This window comes from Heloderma suspectum, chromosome 3 (assembly GCF_057233095.1).
Source record: "Heloderma suspectum isolate Gila_16-S chromosome 3, 16-S_ref, whole genome shotgun sequence".
Classification (NCBI taxonomy): Eukaryota; Metazoa; Chordata; class Lepidosauria; order Squamata; family Helodermatidae; genus Heloderma; species Heloderma suspectum.
In genome coordinates this window covers 252,907,382-252,929,473 of record NC_139460.1, presented here as the reverse complement: position 1 = coordinate 252,929,473, position 22,092 = coordinate 252,907,382, and the positions used below count along the sequence as shown (strand labels likewise).

At 42.1% G+C, this 22,092-nt stretch overlaps 1 protein-coding gene across 50 annotated transcripts in view; it reads left to right on the top strand.

The window, feature by feature from the left end:
- The window catches only part of ADD3 (adducin 3), a 196,205-nt gene extending 180,829 nt beyond the window's left edge, over positions 1 to 15,376 (top strand). For 28 of the 50 annotated variants that reach the window (XM_084846323.1, XM_084846345.1, XM_084846327.1 and 25 more), the window contains 4 exons: positions 850 to 969; positions 2,419 to 2,508; positions 9,885 to 10,008; positions 12,564 to 15,376. In XM_084846323.1, coding sequence (XP_084702449.1) covers positions 850 to 969; positions 2,419 to 2,508; positions 9,885 to 10,008; positions 12,564 to 12,859 — 630 coding nt within the window. In that variant the 3' untranslated portion in view covers positions 12,860 to 15,376. Of the gene's footprint in view, positions 1 to 849; positions 970 to 2,418; positions 2,509 to 9,884; positions 10,009 to 11,728; positions 11,825 to 12,563 lie in introns of all 50 variants that reach the window. The other 22 variants (XM_084846304.1, XM_084846314.1, XM_084846299.1 and 19 more) reach the window with 1 other exon arrangement.
- Positions 15,377 to 22,092: the final 6,716 nt, after the last annotated feature.

Below are 22,092 nucleotides of genomic sequence, written 5' to 3'. Positions count from 1 at the left end.
CAGTTTAGCCCCTAGCATCTCCTGGTGGGGCTGGCTGGGTGTCCAGTCTGAAACCCTGGAGAATTGCTTCTAGTCAGCGTAGACAGTACTGAGCTACATGGACCAATGGTTTGAATTCCTGTGTTCCTCTTAGCTGGAAGATAGCTTACATTTCCTGAGAACAATTTACACCCAAGACCAGTTTTTTCTATAGAGCCATTTTCTCCAAAACGTGGTTCAAAGAAAATATTTCTGCTGCACTGTCCCAAGGATAGTATTTTACTCTTTCAAAATTATCCAGAGAGCATATATAAAAAATATTATTCAAGGGCAGCTGTCACGTAGTTGACCACAGCATAAATTTAACATTAAAAGATCACTCCACCTGGTGGTGGTTTATCAAATTCAACTATGCTTTTTTGTTTTTATCAGTGGTTTTCAGTAAGCCACCCTATGAGAAGTACTGCTTTAAAGGAAGAATAAAAATGCCTAATTAGAAGGGACATCAGGGTGGTGAGTTAAGAAATGCTGTGGATGTTTAGTCCATCAGAATGGTATTTGGCAGTGGAGACACTACAAATACTTAGAAAATATACTTGTAACTTTGATATCCAAACTTCAATACTTTTCAGATAATTAAGTAAAATACGTAAGGTCTATTCAACAAGAGGACCACTTATTAATATCCCTATGAAATTATGTACTGAGAAGCTAATTTACATGGCAAAGAACTATTAGTAGGCCATTTACATAGCTGAATATAAACCCTATTTTCCTAAAACTCCCCATAGCCCTCTCCAGCCACTAAACTGACTCCTTCCCTTGAGCACAATCTCCTCTTTTCTTACTACTTTTTTTTTCTTTCCCAAGTGGATAAAAGCTGAAGACTCATCTAAGATTAGTGGAGGAACTCCAATCAAAATTGAAGATCCAAACCAGTTCGTTCCTCTGAATACAAATCCAAGTGATGTATTGGAAAACAGAAATAGGGTATGGCAGATTTCATGAAGATATATCTTATTTGTTTCTTGACAACAGTCATGAAAGGGCTATGTTTAAATTATCCTGTTTGTTTGAATAGCATTAAAACTATAGGTTTTACTGGTAGTTTGAAGGCAGCCTTGGGGTAAAACAGAGTATTTAGCACTTGCTAAAAAATTTCCATAATTTTGTTCTGGGAAATTCTTCAGCTTTAAATTCCCATCAAAAATGCATATTCTGATTCTGAAGAAAAGTATTTAAAGTGATATTTTCTTCTATGCTGTTCTTAACATTGCAATATTTTGGACTTTCCTTCTTCCTTTTCACTTTTCAAGGAAGAGCTAGACAGTTTCCACAAGAGATGGTCTACCCTGGTAGCCTAAACCCTGCTGTTTTCTGCCTGCTTGGTTCCCAGTCAGCTAGGGTACTTAACAATGGCAATGAGGAATAATGACAAGAGATTCTTTGTAAGCACAGACTCCTGGCTGTTTTTTGTCCTCAGTGCATTTGATTTTTCATACAAATTCAAGCTCCACCCTGGGAAATGATTGTTCTGCCAAATACAAGAAGGTTCATCTAGACGTTCTGGGAATTTCTTACTTCACATCTGCTAGCAATCAAAGGGCTAAGCCACAATCCTGAGGAGTCAACTTGGTTCAGAAGAGATTGCTGTCTTTCTTGGAAAGGATCAACACAGCAGTGTCACCCAGACGTCAGCTTAGAATAGTATTATCAGTTCTAGACACGCAGCTTTCTCAGGCAGACTTGAGCTTTTAGAGTGTCAAAGTGAGAGGCTGTGTTTCAGTATATTTTCATAATTGTCATCAGCTGTACACCACAGAGCTGTATAACCAGGGCAGCTAGCTGCAGCAAAAGACAGAGCATGTTGTGATTACAGAAGTTCTGTTTGGGTTTCCAAATGCTCTGCTGGCAACAGAATCAGCAGGACTGTAGTTCACAAAGGAGAATGATTAATGTCAGCTTGAGACTGGAGTTGGGTTAAGCTGGAAGGGTGGGCTTAAGGCTAAGCAGAAACTCTACAGCAGATGATGTGCAGGACTGATAATATATTAACATATTTAGAGAGAACCTTAAAGTGTAAATATATGTCTTGCCTTGCATAAGAACTGCCTGCTTCTTATCAAATTCACTACGGTTGATTCAGAAACATAAATATGCAGAAAGGAAGGCTAATAATTCAGGCTAATATTGGCATACATTTTGCAAATAGATAATATTCCAAAATGCATGTTCAAGCAAATAATCTATATTGCCATTGTTTAAGGATTTGCAAGCACTTTACATTGATCAGAATAAAAGCAAATAACGGTAGGGTGACAGATTAGCCCTAATATCTGTTTTCTACATCCCATATCAAGTCTGGAATTCCTAATATTTCAGTGTGTTTGTGAAGTAAAGAGAATGAGTACTTTCAAAACCTTTTTGCTTTCTTTCCAGATTCGAGAGCAAAATCGTTATGACCTAAAGACCGCAGGTCCACAGTCTCAGCTGCTTGCTGGGATAGTGGTGGATAAAAAGCCCAGTGCTGTAAGTCTATCCATTGTCTGAGTGAAAAAAAAAAAAACTTTTGAAATGTTCAGTGCTTAAACTTTAAGTTCAGTCTTGTTGCATGACTCTTATCTTGTTGCTTTTGTAAGCCTCTTCAAACAAAGGAGAAGTTGGGTACAAATGAACTGACCTACTCTTTGCTTTCTATTACTTTCTGGGCAAGATTTCTCAAACCAAGAAGTTGGTGTTCATAATTACATTTTGTTTTGATTTAAAGTTGGCACACTGCGCTGATTAAAGCACCATTCCATATGTTCAGTAATTAAGACAGCCAAATTTGTTGATGGTACCATATTATTTAGGGTGGTTAAAACAAAAAGGGATGGCAAAAAGCTCCCAAAATTTCTCTCCAAACTGGAGGAATGGGAATTGAAGTTGCAAATACACTTCAGTAAATGCCAGTGGAAAGTGATGCACATTGGGGCAAAAAATCCCAATTTCACGTATTTGCTGATGGGTTCTGACCTGACAGTGACTGACCAGAAAAGGTATTTTGGGGTTGTGATGGACAGCTCAATGACACTCTCGACCCAGTGCATCAATGAAAATGTTGACCCAGTGCATGGCAGCTGTGAAAAGGTGAATTCCATGTTGGGGATCATTAAGAAAGGAATGGAAAATAAAAATGCCATTTTATAATGCCTTTATACAAATCTATGGTGCAACCACACTTGGAATACTGTGTACAGTTCTGGTCACCAAAGCTTAGAAAGGATATTTTAGAGCTAGAAAAGGTGCAGAAAAGGGCAACCAAAATTATTATTATTATTATTTATTTACAATATTTATATACTGCTCCACATCAGAAGATTTCGGAGCGGTGAACAACATGGTAAAAGAAAAAGAAAAAACAGGTTAAGAGTTAAAACATTTTTTTAAAAAAGAGTTAAACATTTTTTTTAAAAGACAAGCCCCAACAAAATGGAATTAACAAACCACGGCTGGTCATGCAAGGAAGGCCTCTTGGAATAACAACGTCTTCAGGAGGCGCCGGAAGGAATCATAGAATCATAGAATAGTAGGGTTGGAAGGGGCCTACAAGGCCATCGAGTCCAACCCCCTGCTCAATGCAGGAATCCAAGTCAGAGCATCCCTGACAAATGGCTGTCCAGCCTCGTCTTGAAGGCCTCCAATGTGGGAGAGCCCACCACCTCCCCACGTAATTGATTCTATTGTCGTATTGCTCTTACAGTCAGGACGTTTTTCCTGATGTTCAGCCAGAATCTGGCTTCCTGTCACTTGAGCCCATTATTCCGTGTCCTGCACTCTGGGATGATCAAGAAGAGATCCTGGCCTTCTTCTCTGTGACAACCTTTCAAGTACTTGAAGAGTGCTATCATATCTCCCCTCAGTCTTCTCAAGGCGAAACATGCCCAGTTCTTTCAGTCTCTCTTCATAGGGCTTTGTTTCCAGTCCCCTGATCATCTTTGTTGCCCTCCTCTGAACCCTCTCCAGTTTGTCTGCATCCTTCTTAAAGTGTGGTGCCCAGAACTGGACACAGTACTCCAGATGAGGCCTAACCAGTGCTGAGTAGAGGGGAACTAGGACTTCCCGGGATTTGGAAGCTATGCTTCTATTAATGCAGCCTAAAAGAGCATTTGCCTTTTTTGCAGCCACATCACATTGTTGGCTCATATTCAGCTTGTGATCGACAACAATTCCAAGATCCTTCTCGCTTGTAGTGTGGTTGAGCCACGTATCCCCCATCTTGTAACTGTGCATTTGGTTTCTTTTTCCTAGGTGCAGAACTTGGCATTTATCCCTATTAAATGTCATTCTGTTGTTTTCTGCCCAGCGCTCCAGTCTATCCAGATCACTTTGAATTTTGTTTCTGTCTTCCAAAGTATTAGCTATCCCGCCCAATTTTGTGTCATCTGCAAATTTGATCAGCATTCCCTGCACCTCCTCCTCCAAGTCATTAATAAAAATGTTGAAGAGCACTGGGCCCAGGACTGAGCCCTGCGGTACCCCGCTTGTTACCTCTCCCCAGTTTGAGAAGGTCCCATTGATAAGCACTCTTTGAGTCCAATTCTGTAGCCAACTGTGGATCCACCGGATCGTTGTTTCATCTAGCCCACTTTGAGCTAATTTGCTCATCAGGATATCATGGGGCACTTTGTTGAAAGCTTTGCTGAAGTTGAGGTATATGATGTCTACAGCATTCCCACGGTCTACAAGGGAGGTTACTTGATCAAAAATGAGATCAGATTTGTCTGGCAGGACTTGTTTTTGACAAATCCATGTTGGCTTCGAGTAATCACGGCATTGTTGTCAAGGTGCTTCCAGATGGATTCCTTTATCATCTGCTCCAGAATTTTCCCAGGGATTGATGTCAGACTGACTGGTCTGTAGTTCCCAGGTTCCTCCTTTTTACCCTTTTTGAAGATAGGGACAACATTAGCCCTCCTCCAGTCATCTGGCACTTCCCCCGTCCTCCATGATTTCTCAAAGAGAATAGACAGCGGTTCTGAAAGTTCTTCTGCCAGTTGCTTTATTACTCTAGGATGCAGTTCATCTGGCCCTGGAGATTTGAACTCATTCAAAGTCATTAGGTGTTCCTTGATCATATGCCTATTGATCTCAAGCTGCAGTCCTGCCCCTTCAGCCTGTACTTCGCCTTTGCCAGGGGGGTTATAGACCCTCTTTTGGGAGAAGACTGAGCCAAAGTAGGAATTAAGCACCTCTGCCTTTTCTTTGTCCTCTGTTATCGTTTTGCCATCCTGATTTAATAGCTGAACCACCATTTCTTTCCTCTGCCTTTTACTATGCACGTAGCTGAAGAAAGCCTTTTTGTTGTTTTTAGCATCCCTTGCTAACCTCAGCTCATTCTCAGCTTTAGCCTTCCTGATGCCATCCCTGCAATTCTGTGCTATCTGCCTGTACTCTTCCTTTGTTACTTGGCCTTCTTTCCACTTCCTATATGTGTCCTTTTTTGTTTTCAGGTCATCCCTAAGCTTTTTGTGAAGTCACATTGGCTTCTTCTGTTGTCTTCCACCTTTTCTTCTTGTTGGAATTGTTTGTGATTGTGCCTTGAGAATTTCCTTTTTTAAAAGCTCCCTCCCGTCTTGGACTCCTTTTCTCGTTAGCGTCGCTTGCCATGGGACCTTACTGATCATTGTTCTGAGTTCATTAAAATCAGCTTTCCTAAAATCCAGGGTACGCGTTTGACTACACTCGGCTTTTGCTTCCCTTAGAACCAAGAACTCAAGTATAACATGGTCGCTTTCCCCCAGACTTCCTGTAACTGCTACTTTATCCACTAAGTCATCTCTGTTGGTTAGGATCAAGTCAAGGATAGCCGATCCTCTAGTTCCTTCCTCTACTTTCTGTAGGAGGAAGTTATCCGCCACACAAGTCAGGAATTTCCTGGAGGGGCCATGTTCTGCAGAATTTGTCTCCCAACAAATATCGGGGAAATTGAAGTCCCCCATTACTACTACATCATGCTTCCTTAAAACATTGGCTATTTGCTTTTCAAAAGTTTCGTCCTCGTCTTCTCCTTGATTGGGTGGCCGGTAGCAGACTCCGACCACCCGGTTCCTTTTATTCTTTGCTCCATTTATTTCAACCCAGATGCTCTCGATGGGGCTACCAAGCTCCCTCTCCTGTATTTCTGTGCAGAGATATGTATTTTTCACATACAGTGCAACCCCACCTCCCTTTCTGTTCCTCCTGTTCTTTCTGAACAAGTTATATCCTTCAATTGCTGTATTCTAGTCATGAGAGTCATCCCACCAATTCTCAGTTATACCTATCAGGTCATAATTTCCCTCTTGTATTAAGAGTTCAAGTTTGTTCTGTTTGTTTCCCATACTCTGGGCATTAGTATATAGACATCGAAGACCATGTGCTTCATAGTCTGGCTTTCTTCCTACATGTGTCTGAAGACTATTATTGGGTGCTATGAGAGCTGTTCTCTCCATTGCAGTGCATGCGCCTACGTCCATTGTTACCCCCAACATTACATCTCCCTTCCCCGTAGGATTCAGTTTAAAGCCCTCCTGATGAAGTTCTTCATGCTGTGGCCAAACACATTCTTCCCATCCTTTGTGAGGTGCAGCCCGTCCCTAGCCAACAGCCCATCTTCCAGGAAATATAGCCCTGGAACACAATGTTGGCGCCTGCCTGACCTCTAAAGGCAGGAAATTCCACAGGAAGGGGACCACCAGGAAGGCTCTTTTCCTGGTGGACTCCAACTGGGCCATGGGTCCATGTGGAACCACCAGGAACAAGCCCTCTGATGACCTCAGTGACCAGGCAGGTTGGTAAGGAAGGAGACGCTGTCTCAGGTATCTTGGTCCCAAGTTGTTTAGGGCTTTGTACACTAGTACTAATACCTTAAACCTGGCCTGATAGCGAATAGGCAGCCAGTGCAGTTCCCTCAGCAAAGGAGTTACACGCTGAAAAGGCGCAGCTCCTGACAACAGCCGAGCTGCTGCATTGTGCACAGCTTCCGGACCATCCTTAATGGCAGCCGCACATAGAGCACATTGCAGTAATCTAGGCTTGAGGTTACTAATGCCTGTCCCACCGTGGTCAAGCTATCCCTGGCCAGGAGAGGCCGTATGTCAAGGGCTCCTTGGAGGGCTCTCTCAGTCTAATCCAGTAGCTAAATCCAGACACAGACAAAGGGATTCCTTTCAAAGCTTTATTCTTCTTTTACAACTTAACAACTATACTGTTTGCAACTAGATCTGAGCAGCACAATACCTATGCCCTAAGTTGGAACAGTTGGTCCCCGTTTGAAAGGGAATTACTGGCAGATCCCTGAACTTAAGGACTAGGGAGAGTCCCTCCCCTTTTCCCTTGGATCCTCTGGGCGCAGCCGTTGTTTGCGCGCCAGCCAGGCACTACGCCTCCTTTCCGCGCCCTCCATCTGGCGCCGCTCTCTGCGTCTGCGTCGCGCATCCACCAAGTCTGCTATCTGTGCTCGGTTACTCCCTGGACTGCTAACTAAACTAGGAATGCTGGTGGGAGGAATCTCCGTCAGCTGTTGGTCCTGGGAAAGAGGAGCGCGCTCCTCTCCCAGGAGCGACTGCTCTTCCTCAGAATCAGAACTACTCTGGGATTCTATGGGCTCAGTGTCCACCCTGACACTGTAGCTGGCGAACCAGCCGAAGCTGGTAAAAGGCACTCCGAGCTGCTGTGACCACTTGGGCCTCCAGTGACAATGATGGATCTAGGAGTACCCCCAGACTACGGACCTGATCTTTCAGAGGGAATGCAACCCCATCCAGAAGAGGCAATGAGCCTATTTCCCAGACCTGGGAACCACTCACCCACAGGGCTTCCGTCTTGCCAGGATTCAGCTTTAGTTTATTGGCCCCCTCATCCAGCCCATTACTGCGTGTCATCAGCATACTGATGGCATTTAGCTCCAAATCCCCTAATGACCACTCCCAGGGGCTTCATATAGATGTTAAACAACATTGGGGACAAGATGGTACCCTGCGGCACCCCGTAGCTCAATTGCCAAGGGGCCGAGGAATAGTCACCCAATGTTACTCTCTGAAATCATCCCTGTAGGTCGGACTGGAATCACTGTAACACAGTGCCTCCAATACCCATCCCACGGAGTTGATCCAGGAGGATACCATGGTCGATGGTAACAAAAGCCGATGAGAGATCGAGCAGAATTAACAGGGTTGCACTGCCCCTGTCCCTCTCTCGATAAAGGTCATTCATCAGAGCGACCAAGGCTGATTCAGTCCCGTAACCAGGATGAAACCCAGATTGAAATGGGTCTAGATAAGCTATGGCAAACCTAGACAGCATAGTAAGCAGCAGAGACATCACCTTGCCGACAAAGGTCCGTCTAATCAAAGCTATGGTTTTCCCAGTAGTAATGTATGGCTGTGAGAGCTGGACTCTAAGGAAGGCTGAGTGCCGAAGAATTGATGCTTTCGAACTGTGGTGCTGGAGAAGACTCTTACGAGTCCCCTGGACTGCAAGGAGGTCAAATCAGTCCATCCTAAAGGAAATCAACCCTGAGTGCTCATTGGAAGGACAGATACTGAAGCTGAAGCTCCAATATTTTGGCCACCTAATGCGAAGAGAGAACTCTCTGGAAAAGACCCTGATTCTGGGAAAGACTGAAGGCAAAAGGAGAAGGGGATGGCAGAGGATGAGATGGCTAGATAGCATCACCGATGCAATGAATATGAACTTGAGCATGCTCTGAGAGAGCGCAGGACAGGAAGGCCTGGCGTGCTATGGTCCACGGGGTCACGAAGAGTCGGACACGACTGAACAACAACAACAACAACAAGAGTGCCTGCAGTTGGTCTGCCACGACACTCTCAAGTACCTTCCCTAGAAAAAGGGTATTTGCAACTGGGCAGTAGTTAACTAATACCGTTGGGTCCAGAGTGGGCTTCTTCAGGAGTGGTCGTACTACTGCCTCCTTAAGGACAGCAGGGACCACCCCTTCCTGTAGGGAAGCATTTATCACTCCCTGGACTCACCCAGTCATACCCCCTCAGCTAGCTTTTATTAGCCAGGAGGAACAGGGATCAAGAGGGCACCTGTTCGGTCGCATTATTGCAAGCATCTTGTCCACATCATCTGGCCTTAACAACTGGAACTGATCCCACAAAATCAGGCAGATGGTGGCATCAGACAGCTCGACTGGTACTGCACTAACAACAGCATCAAGGTCGCTGCAGAGACAAGCGATTTTGTCCTCAAAGTGTGATGCAAAAAGGTCACAGCGGGTCCTCGATGGGGCCAGGGCCCCATTTACTGGGGAAGATGTTAACAACTGCCGGACCACCCGGAAGAGCTCCGCTGGACAGCTTGAGGATGCAATGGAGGCGGCAAAATAAACATTTGCTGCCCGCACTGCCATGCAGTAGGCACAATTATGCACTCTAGAGCATGCTCAGTCGTCTTCACTTTGAGACTTGTGCCATTTGCGCTCTAGCCGACGTCCAGCCTGTTTCATTGACCGCAGCTCCCCAATATACCAGGGAGCAGAACGGGCTCAAAATGATCAAAGGGCTGGAGCAACTCCCCTCCTAGTAAGAGGGGACATGATAGAAGTGTATAAAAATATGCATAGTATATAGATACTAGAATGCCGGGTCATCCAAAATAGCAAAATGGTGGGAGATTCAGGACAGATAAAATTAAGTACTTCTTCACACAGCACATAGGTAAACTGCTTTTACAGTAGTTGAGTGCCTATTAACTAAGGCAAATTTATGTAATGGTAGTTGTTTTTTAACTGTTTCACTCTTTCAGATTCTTGTTTTGAGGAATGTTATCACCAACAATAGGAAGATTTGGAACTGTTTAGTATGTTTGTTTTTGGGAGTTGCTTTCTACTCCTTAAAACGTTTTATTTCCTCTTCCAGCCCATGCAGTTTGAAGAAGATGAGCATGCCCCACCAGCACCTCCCAATCCATTCAGTCATCTCACTGAAAAGGAACTGGAAGAGTACAAGCGGACAATCGAACGCAAGCAGCAAGGAGTGGAGGGTGAGTGTTCTGATCACCTGAACATTTTGTTTTAGTGGAGTAAGTTTGAATTAACATAATTGAACTGAATTTTGAATGTTTGAAATTCCTAGACTAAAAGCTATTACATTATCAATGACAGATTCAGTCACTTTTAAAGGTTTTCACTTATTTGTGTTTTAGGAAGAACACTCATTCTTTTATGAGTCTTAGGGTGCTTACAGAGATTGGGCTACTAGTGTTGTTTATTCAACCTGTAGAGGAGCTGTGTTTACCCCCCTCCCCCCCTTATATTGTGACCAGTAAACCCTGAACCTTACACAACCCTTAGAATCTGCTTAGATCAATGGAGATTAAAAACTGAAATGAAATCTGATTTGTAACTCAAAAAGGAATATAATTTTGATGTCCAGGTCATCAGATGGACCATCAGTGTTCCAAGATTTCCATCTTGGTACTCATCATTATACAACTTCAGAAGAACAACCATTACTCAGACTTCATAATTGGATATATCTGTGTGTTCTATATGTAAACAATGCATTCTAATACACTACTGAAGACTACTGTTCTCTCATACACACATGCTTTCTGCCCAGATTATTGTTTCAGTTACAAAATTGAAGCAATATACTACAATCACTTTACCAACCTGTACTGACCCACAGTATTACTACATAAGATGGCCTCCCTATGGTCTTCATCTAAGCCCTCCATATTTCCTCTCAGCTCCTGGCTGCTATCTCCTCCATCATTTATCTCCACCCTCCACAAAACCATGATGTTGCTGTCCTCCAGATCTGTTTCCCACTGCAATCAAGCATGAAACCATCACCCCATTCTCCAAAAAGCGAAAACATTTCTTGACCCAACCTGTCCCTCTTAACTGTCATCCCTCAGCTATCCTTCACTTCCCAGCTCTTGGACCATGCATCTAGTAGTCTTGAAATATGCAGCATAAAAATGGGTACTTGTTATATTTCATAGTTCTATAAAGGGGTTTATATAGAAAGGAAATATGGCTACATATATTTGGTGCAATCTGTTGAACAGTTGTATTGCTTTTGCGTGTTACTAGTCTAAGAGTATGTTTGCATTTGAAAACAAAGTCTTACACATCCATTGAAAGAAATTAGAAACTATTACCAGGTTTGTTCAACAGTGCAATCAGCAAAATAAAAGGTAAGACTTCTTAAATCATCATTTTTTTCTAGCAAAACAGTCTGACAATAGTATGTTATGCTGCCTGTGATCTTAGTATTACAGCTAGCAATCTTCTAACTTGCCAATTTCTTATTTTTGAAAGCATAAAGATTCAAAGGTAAAAATATTGTATTTCAACAAACTTTTTCACCCATCTTCATTCAAAGCATCTGAAAAGGGTCTTTAATAATACAGGAATTACTAACTTGCTATTGTCTAACACTAGCATTTCCAGCACTAATGTTGCATAGATTGTTCTGTCTATTTTGTATAGTAACAGTTCCATGGTTAAACCAAAGTATGTTCTCATGGAATGCTTTCTTCTAAATATTTGGAACCATTTTGGTGTATTTTACATTTAATAATTATAGGTTGCTAATAGGATAAGACTATAATCTAATTCTGTGTTATAACATTAGCATGATCGGATCAGTGCTAGCAGAGTTGCTTGTGTTTTGTATGCACTAACATACACTGATCTTTTTCTGTTTGGTTTATTTTGGCATGGCTTTTACTAACTCAAGCTCTTGTCCTACAGATGCTGATCAGGAATTATTCTCAGATGATGGGTCATCTGTTTCACAAATTAACTCTCAAACACAGTCCCCACAAAATGTCCCTGACAAATTAGAAGGTATACAATGTAAACGTCCTGTACAATATCATGAGCCTGTTATATTCTTCCTGGCCAATTATTTTTTTTTAATTTCTTAGTTCATGCAAGGAATTAAAAGTGAAGGCTAGGATTTTATTTTATTGACTTCCACATCTTTTAAGAATCCTTCTGGATTTATCATAACTAGGGGATCCAGTGCCTTCTCCCTATGAATTATTGGATAGAAGTTGGCTGTAATCTCATTCATTTTTCAGGACAGGTCACTTACAGACAGTTTCAACATTACATTGATCTATTGTTCTAGCACCAATCTGTGTTTGTATCTTTGGGGGGGAAATGCATCCACATTTCTTTCCCAGAATTATATATGTACATTGGTCTATACACCCAGGCTAACGTAACAGGCCATGATGTTGCTCTGGTGGGATTGTCATTACATCATATTCTAATCAGAGATACAGTCTGTAAGTGTCTAGTTGTGTTCAGGTCAGGACTGGCTAAAAACCTTGATTTTGGGTGTCTGGCAATTAATCTTGCCCATGAGTTAAATTCCGTATTCTTTGTATTTAAAAAGAAACAACGAAGGGAAGAAAGTGAACATTTCTGGGGGCGGTGGGTAGGAGGAGCCCAGTCCCAAATACTGGCTTTACTGTCTCAAGGCCCCAAATCTACAGTTTGCATCTGAGCTCGTTGTAGAATTGCTGCATAACCTTTAATGCAACAAAGAGTAAAACACCTCCCCCTTTTCTTTCTCCAGAAAATGATGATGATTACCTACAGGATGCTAACCTCATCTCTCCTGAGCTCCCAGTTGTGGTGATGAATGGCAAAGAAGATGCACATGATGTGGAAGAGGAACTTGCACAGAGAGTCAGCCAGTTAACCACTAGTACTGTAGAAAATGTAGAGATTACAATTAAGACCTCTGAAAAGATTGAGGAGGCCCTGTCCCCTGAAGGCTCTCCGTCGAAGTCACCATCAAAGAAGAAGAAGAAATTCCGCACTCCATCTTTCTTAAAAAAGAACAAAAAGAAGGAAAAGGTGGAAGCCTGAGGTTACATTGCACATTTCAAACCCACGTTTTAGTCAGCCATTAACATGGTCAAGTTAGGTAGGGTTGTGCAGGAAACTGGGCCTTAACTGAAGAACAGAACTGGAAAAAAATACTAGAAACAGTTTTTATGTTAATTAAGCAAAGAATTCATCTCTTAATTAGTATGAGTAAGAATTCCGATAAGGGTTTGAAATATGGAATAGTTCCACCACAAACTAACACTAGCAGGTGTTCCAATATAGCACTATAGTGATTTCAGATATCCTTATGGTAGCAAGTTACACATGGAGATTTTTCTTGATTATAAAATCTTCAGCACAGTTTCACTAAGGTAGCTGTTGAGTTATCAGATAATGTTTGTTTTTAATCTACTGCCTCACTGTGTAATTGGATGATACTTCTTCGTATTGTGATCTTGACCATAGTATTTCTTTTGCCCCTGCCTCAGAGGGTGCTTCTCACTACACCTTTTTCAAGAGTAGGTCATTTATTATACACTGGCACATAATATTAGAGGGGAAACCTGTAAAAGGAATTGCATTTGGAATTTTACAGACTCTGTAAAGATTGCATTCATCAACAATAACTTTTGCCAAATATTTCATTTTAGTAAGATATAATTTTTGAAAACTTTTTTTATTCTATCAGTTGGGGGGCAGGGAGAAAGCCCTTATTTTTCAATAAAGGGGATTTTATACGCTTAACATTGATAACTTAGTTTAATTATGGCAAAACAGAAAAAGAATTTTATATGTTGAAATTTTTGTATACCACTCAGTATAAAGTATTATAGGCATGTAAACCAAGCATTTAACAGTAGAACGTATTTAAGGATGCTTGGCGTAGAATATACTTAAAGATAATTCGGGAATCCAGAACTTCTGATACCAGATGTTGAAAGCATACAAATTTAACTGGATTCAGGTTTAAATCTTGCTATATTTTTTCCTCATGGTATTGCTATTGAATGAAGAAAAATAATCTTGCTGATGTAAGGCCTATCCAGGAGATCAGTTCAAAGCCTGTCCCAGCTTCATTTTAGCTTTTCTGGCTTACTCCTATAGCAAGCCCAGCTAAAGTCTCAAGGCACAGTCTTGGGGACTTGCTGGTCAAGTTAAAACCACAAGGGCCTTCCCCACTCTTTGCCTTGGGGTACTCAGTTTCAGGTCCTGTATGAGCTCCCTCTGCAGACAGAGTGCTGGTGCTGCAGTCACAGAATGGCAAGGTCATGGGACAAAGGGTTGTGCTGCTGGTTAGTAGCACATAACTGGCACTACACATGCCAGTCACACTTGTACTCCCAAGCGGCAATGGCCCCACACTAGCTGGGGAAAGAACAACGTCGTTGAAGTGACGCTCTTGCCATCTGTATGCTGGCAAAATGCAATATCCCCACAACAGTTGTGTTTCCTTGTGGGATCAAGTCTGGATCCCACGCCACAAATTAGAAGCAACTGCATACATGTTGCACTACGAACTGATCATCTGGAAAGGCCCACAGCCAAATGAAGGAGCCAAAACTGAAAAGGGGAAAGTGAAATGGAAAGAATAAAGGGGTGGAGGTAAAGAGTAGTACATTGTGGGTTATTTTTCATAAAATATATGGTATGGATTTGGGGGTATTTTTATTAAATTGACTGAACAGCAGTTTCATATTTTAAAATGATAAAATAATGTATAGGGATTTCATATGGAGTGCCACACTTTCCCCCCTTGCTGTAATAGGTTTTAATAGGATCATTTTAATCTGAGTTTTGCCTTCTCAAAGAATTGTAGAACCAAGTAAACTGGCGTTGTATGTGCTGGTCCTGCCACTTATTCCTCTTTGCTGGTAGTTTTATTTTGCTTTGGACATAAAACACAAATAAACCTGTAAATACACACTAAACATGAAATTAACCTAGGCTTTGAACTAGCCTTTGTACATCAATAGCCACAAGAGCAAATACACCTCAAATATCAATGTGACTCCCAGATTTCCAGTTCAAATATATACCGTATATAGATTGTTAAATATGGCTGGGGCGTGGTTTGGCATGCAAAAATTGACTATAGCATGTTACAGGGCTGGTTAGCTGTGACTGTGTAAGTGTGACAATGCAGCGCTGGAGTGACTCTGGAAATGATACCTAGATATCTCAAAATACTGGAATCAGTGTGTTCTTTTAAAAAAAATAGTGGGAATCTCTAAGTTGCTTAACTTTGTTTATGTTCTACATTTTTTGTTGTATTACAACATATGTAGAAACAGTAACCTGTGAACTATGCTTTTCATAACTTTTAAAAAATATATCTAAATGAATGCAATGTGCATAAATATTTTTTAAAAACTGCAACCGTGAACTATTTGCACCTTTTTTTTTTTTTTGCTAATGCCTCTATTTACTTGCTTTGGCATAAAGAATGAGCCAGCCAACTCTGTGTCCTGTGGAAAAAGATATATAAATGTTGTTGGAAATTGCTCATAGATGTAATGCTAATTAATGTTAAATCACAAATAAACAGTATTTTAAATAGATGGATTTTGGAAGCTACCTATTCTTCACAGCATTCCTCAACAAAGGAGCATGTAATATGCAGCCCTTACATGCAGGGCAGCCAGCAGGCTTTGAGTAAAATAGCTCGCTAATCAGATCTCTATTTTTTATTTTTTTTAGAGAATGAATTAGGAAATTACCATGTGGCAAACAGAAATGCAATTTTCACAACCTACCTAGTTTTATTTTCAGAAGGTCTAGAAATGTGTAATCACAATGTGCATGGTCTCTAGGGTAGAATCTTATAATAAAAGAGATATTCCCATCAGGTTTCTAGATTTATAGTTGCAATGGGAAAACTTTTAAAATGTAGGCAATGTCTATTAACATTAAACTATTGGTTTGAAACTCAACATTAGAAAAACTAAGATCATGGCATCTGGCCCCATCACTTCCTGGCATATAGAAGGGGAAGAAATGGAAGCAGTGACAGATTTTACTTTCTGGGGCTCCCAAGATCACCGCAGACGGTGACTGTAGCCATGAAATTAAAAGACGCTTGCTCCTTGGGAGGAAAGCTATGGCAAACCTAGACAGCATAGTAAGAAGCAGAGACATCACCTTGCCGACAAAGGTCCGTCTAATCAAAGCTATGGTTTTCCCAGTAGTAATGTATGGCTGTGAGAGCTGGACTATAAGGAAGGCTGAGCGCCGAAGAATTGATGCTTTCGAACTGTGGTGCTGGAGAAGACTCTTACGAGTCCCCTGGACTGCAAGGAGGTCAAATCAGTCCATCCTAAAGGAAATCAACCCTGAGTGCTCATTGGAAGGACAGATACTGAAGCTGAAGCTCCAATATTTTGGCCACCTAATGTGAAGAGAAAATTCCCTGGAAAAGACCCTGATGCTGGGAAAGATTGAAGGCAAAAGGAGAAGGGAACGGCAGAGGATGAGATGGCTAGATAGCATCACCGATGCAATGAATATGAACTTGAGCACACTCCGGGAGAGAGTGGAGGACAGGAAGGCCTGGCGTGCTATGGTCCATGGGGTCACGAAGAGTCGGACACAACTTAACGACTGAGTAACAACAACAATGTCTATTAAAGCCTGTGAAGGGGGAAATTGTGTTGCTGTGTGGCCGCTACATTCAGTGTAACTCAACTGCGTTCACTGCAATTCACCCATATCGCACAATTGCTGCTGCTTGGCTGTGTATATGTTCTTAGCAGGCAGTAACAACTTATAGCAGAGTATACTGTCGGTGTAGTAATTACTGTGAAGATACGGGCATCTGTACAGTGCAAAGCAGTGCAGCATATGACCATTAGGTGGCACCAGCTACCTTTCCCATTTTTGATGTATATGGGATTACTCCCTTGAAAGACAATTAGCAATGTGCTTTCAAAGAAAGCATTTTGGTGGAGGCTCTGTGGGCATTATTCCAGCTGCACTTCAAACAGATGAAAGGGAACAGCTGGCTTTTTTGGACGTCTGTGTTTATCAGCTCAGTTAGAAACCCAGGAATGGAATGTTTTTCTCACAGGATTTCTCTCCCTCCCAACACACACATTTTCTCCCCACACATTTTCCTTAAAATCTTGTAAGGTTATTATGTTAGCTTTTGTCAACTGTGTTGGGTACCATAATATTCCTATTTTTAGAATGTTATTCTCTGATAACAAATGTTATTCTCTGATGATACAACTTCCAAATTAACATGCTAGACTATTCTCCATTTTAGGGCCACTTCAACCTGCATATAAGTATTTCATTGCATGTACTTGCAGTATACATGTGCTGGGAAACCATTAGCAGTTGTGGTTTCCAAGCATATATACACTGTCAAAACCTTACATGTAACGGTTTGATAAAGACATCACATCATGTGCAGGTTCAACACACCCACTAATGGCTCTGCTCACTAGATAATGTGTCAATGGGGAAAAAAACTGGTGATTCAAAACATTACTTTGCACAGCTTCTGTCTGACGCGCGTGTGCGCGCACATACACACACCTTGCTTGTTTTCTGGATGTATGGAATTAGTTTGATGAATTTCTGTACATTTTGTATTTTATTTTCCTCTGATCTCATTGCTTACAACTCCACCACATACACACAACCTGCTAACTTAGGATAACATTTCATGCATCTGTCTGATGAACTGGACTGTAGTCCATGAAAACTTATGCTGTAATAAATGTGTCAGTCTTTAAGGTGGCAAAAGACTTAATTGTCTTTGCTACAACAGGCTTAAAATGGCTATCCCTCTGGCAGATTACAATGAAACAAGGATTGACCAGCCGCCTTTGAACTGGTTGCATCATCATCATCTTTATTATTATTATGGCAGTACAACCAGTTTTATAGCTAATGCATATATTCTCTTGCACTTGTCCATTCTATTTGAAATCAGGTGTCTACTGCAAAAAAAAACCTGGTTTCTTGGCAAGGTTACCAATAGTTTTGCCACTCCCAAGTTGACTGGCTCCTATGATGATGAAGCCAGCTTTTGGCTGATCAAAATGGGTGCATCTGTTAAGCAAAGCAAGATGCAATAGTAACTAAGTATGCTTCTGTGTGGAAGGATGGATCCTGCTGCATACTACTTGTCCAGGGGTTATGAAATATTAGGAACATAGAAAGCTGTGTTTGTTGTTGTTCAGTCTTTAAGTTGTGTCCGACTCTTCGTGACCCCATGGACCATAGCACGCCAGGTCTTCCTGTCCTGCGCTCTCTCCCGGAGTGTGCTCAAGTTCATATTCATTGCATCGGTGATGCTATCTAGCCATCTCATCCTCTGCCGTCCCCTTCTCCTTTTGCCTTCAATCTTTCCCAGCATCAGGGTATTTTCCAGAGAGTTTTCTCTTCGCATTCGGTGGCCAAAATATTTGAGCTTCAGCTTCAGGATCTGTCCTTCCAATGAGCATTCAGGGTTGATTTCCTTTAGGATGGACTGATTTGACCTCCTTGCAGTCCAGGGGACTCGTAAGAGCCTTCTCCAGCACCACAGTTCGAAAGCATCAATTCTTCGGCGCTCAGCCTTCCTTATAGTCCAGCTCTCACAGCCATACATTACTACTGGGAAAACCATAGCTTTGATTAGACGGACCTTTGTCGGCAAGGTGATGTCTCTGCTTCTTACTATGCTGTCTAGGTTGGCTATAGCTTTCCTCCCAAGGAGCAAGCGTCTTTTAATTTCATGGCTACAGTCACCATCTGCGGTGATCTTGGAGCCCCAGAAAGTAAAATCTGTCACTGCTTCCATTTCTTCCCCTTCTATATGCCAGGAAGTAATGGGGCCAGATGCCATGATCTTCGTTTTTTTAATGTTGAGTTTCAAACCAGCTTTTGCACTCTCCTCTTTCACCCTCAACAAGAGGCTCTTGAGATCCTCTTCGCTTTCTGCCATTAGAGTGGTATCGTCTGCATATCGGAGGTTGTTGATAATTCTCCCAGCAATCTTAATTCCAACCTCTGATTCATCCAACCCGGCATTTCTCATGATGTACTCTGCATATAAGTTAAATAAGCAGGGTGACAATATGCAGCCTTGTTGTACTCCTTTCCCAATTTTGAACCACTCGGTTGTTCCATGTCTGGTTCTTACTGTTGCTTCTTGACCCTCGTACAGGTTTCTCAGGAGACAGGTAAGGTGGTCTGGTACTCCCATCACTTTAAGAATTTGCCACAGTTTGTTGTGATCCACACAATTAAAGGCTTTAGCGTAGTCAGTGAAGCAGAAATAGACTTTTTCTGGAATTCTCTTGCTTTCTCCATGATGCAGCAAATGTTGGCGATTTGTTCCTCTGCCTCTTCGAAACCCAGCTTGTACTTCTGGTAGTTCTCGGTTCACATACTGCTGAAGCCTAGCTTGTAGGATTTTGAGCAACACCTTGCTGGCATGTGAAATGAGCGCAATTGTGCGGTAGTTTGAACACTCTTTGGCGTTGCCCTTCTTTGGAATTGGAATGTAAACTGACCTTTTCCAGTCTTGCGGCCATTGTTGAGTGTTCCAAATTTGTTGGCATATTGAATGCAGCACTTTAACAGCATCATCTTTTAGGATTTTAAATAGCTCAGCTGGAATACTGTCATCTCCGCTGGCTTTGTTGTTAGTAATGCTTCCTAAGGCCCACTTGACTTCACTCTCTAGGATGTCCGGCTCAAGTTCAGTGACCGCACTACCATGGCTATCAGGGACATTCAGATCTTTCCTGTATAGTTCTTCTGTGTATTCTTTCCACCTCTTCTTAATCTCATCTGCTTCTGTTAGGTCCCTGCCTTCTTTGTCCTTGATCATGCCCGTCTTTGCACAAAACGTTCCCTTGAGATCTCCGATTTTCTTGAAGAGATCTCTAGTCTTTCCCATTCTGTTGTTTTCCTCGATTTCTTTGCATTGTTCATTTAAGAAGGCCTTCTTGTCTCTCCTTGCTATTCTCTGGAACTCTGCATTCAGTTGGATATATCTTCCCCTTTGTCCCTTGCTTTTTGCTTCCCTTCTTTCCTCAGCTACTTGTAAAGCCTCATCAGACAGCCACTTGGCTTTCTTGCATTTCTTTTTCTTTGGGATGGATTTCGTTGCTGCCTCCTGAACAATGTTACGGACCTCCATCCATAGTTCCTCAGGCAGTCTGTCTATCAGGTCTAATCCCTGAAATCTATTCCTCACCTCCACTGTGTATTCATAAGGGATATGATTGAGGTCATACCTGAATGGTTTAGTGGTTTTCCCTACATTCTTCAATTTAAGCCGAAATTTTGCAACAAGAAGCTCATGATCTGAGCCACAGTCAGCTCCAGGTCTTGTTTTGACTGACTGTATAGAGCTTCTCCATCTTTGGCTGCAAAGGACATAATCAATCCGATTTCGATATTGACCATCTGGTGATGTCCATGTGTAGAGTCGTCTCTTGTGCTGTTGGAAAAGAGTGTTTGCTATGATCAGCGTGTTCTCTTGGCAGAACTCTATTAGCCTTTGTCCTGCTTCATTTTGTACACCAAGGCCATGCTTGCCTGTTATCCTGGTGATTTCTTGACTTCCTACTTTAGCATTCCAATCCCCTATGATGAAGAGGACATCTTTTTTTGGTGTTAGTTCTAGAAGGTGTTGTAGGTCTTCATAGAACTGATCAACCTCAGCTTCTTCGGCCTCAGTGGTTGGGGCATAGACTTGAATTACTGTGATGTTGAATGGTTTGCCTTGGATTCGTACTGAGATCATTCTATCGTTTTTAAGATTGTACCCCAGTAGTGCTTTTCCCACCCTTTTGTTGACTATGAGTGCTACTCCATTTCTTCTAAGGGATTCTTGCCCACAATAGTAGATATGATGGTCACCTGAATTAAATTCGCCCATGCCTGTCCATTTTAGTTAGCTGATTCCCAAGATGTCGATGTTCAATCTTGCCATCTCATCTTTGACCACCTCCAACTTACCTTGATTCATTGATCTGACATTCCAGGTTCCTAAACAAAATTGTTCTTTCCAGCATCGGATTTTCTTTTCACCACCAGACACATCCACAGCTGAGTGTCCTTTCGGCTTTGGCCCAGCCGCTTCACTCTTGTTGTCAACACTGACCCTGAATTTTCAGGCAGTATTCTTTCCTAGCCCTACCAGGACATACCAGGGATTCAACCTGGCATTTTGCCTACAAAGCATGATCTCTACCATGGCTCATTGCAATGTTTAGAGCACCAAAATCTTTATAGATTATTATTTTTTTAGAATTGTGGGATCCTCGGCAAGGAGCCCAAAGGGGGAATTCTATAAACACCCTTAATGAAGGATCTTGTTCCCCTCCTAAAAACACTGATGTAGATTTGTTTGAGGTCCTGCATGTGAACTGTTCTGCTAAGGCCTTGTGCCAGGTTTCAGTGGGCCTGGGGCAGGAGCTTCTTGAAGTCTGAACTTTTTTCCTTTATTGAGGATGGAAAATGCCTAGTAGGTTTGCAGGTGATACCTTTATGCAAAAGAGCACAAATTATAACCCTGTTAATTTATTTGCATTTATATTAAGGTTGATAGCTTTAACCACATATTCATAAACTTTGCTACTGAATCAAGAGAGACTTCCAGTACTTCTGCTTGACTAAAAAGCAGGTCAGTTTGGAGACCACAATGACATTTTACTTTGAAATTAAGTTGAAAATACAAGCAACCTAAAGGAAGCATACCCCATAACAATAAACCACAATCACCAATTAGAGGAAACGTGTCACAGGTACACAGGGTTTGTTTAAACCAGTTAGTTTAAACATTGTATAGTTGTGAACGAACAGGAGTGGGTGAGCGAGCTAGCACCCGACTGCCCATTTCTGCTGAGCTAAACAACCCAGGGATGCTCGTCCCTGGGTTATTTATTGTGATGTCCAAACCTGGAATTGTAGATTGTTGGGGAAAAGACAGTCCAGAGTTAGAACCCATAATTTGTTTGGTTCGAACTTTGGGTTGCCTCTCCCCTTGTTTATTCGCTCAGTCGTTTCCGACTCTTCGTGACTTCATGGACCAGCCCATGCCAGAGTTTCCTGTCGGCCATCGCCACCCCAGCTCCCCCAAGGTCGAGTCCGTCACCTCCAGAATATCGCCTGTCCCCTAACAACCCACAATTCTACGTTCAGATATCACTGTAAAAAACCCAGGGACACAATGTCCCTGGGTTGTTTAGCTCTGCCTGGCTGCAATGAGAGAGATCATGCAGTAAAAACTAGGCCTGTGCATGGACCCCCTGTTCCTCTTCGGATGCCGC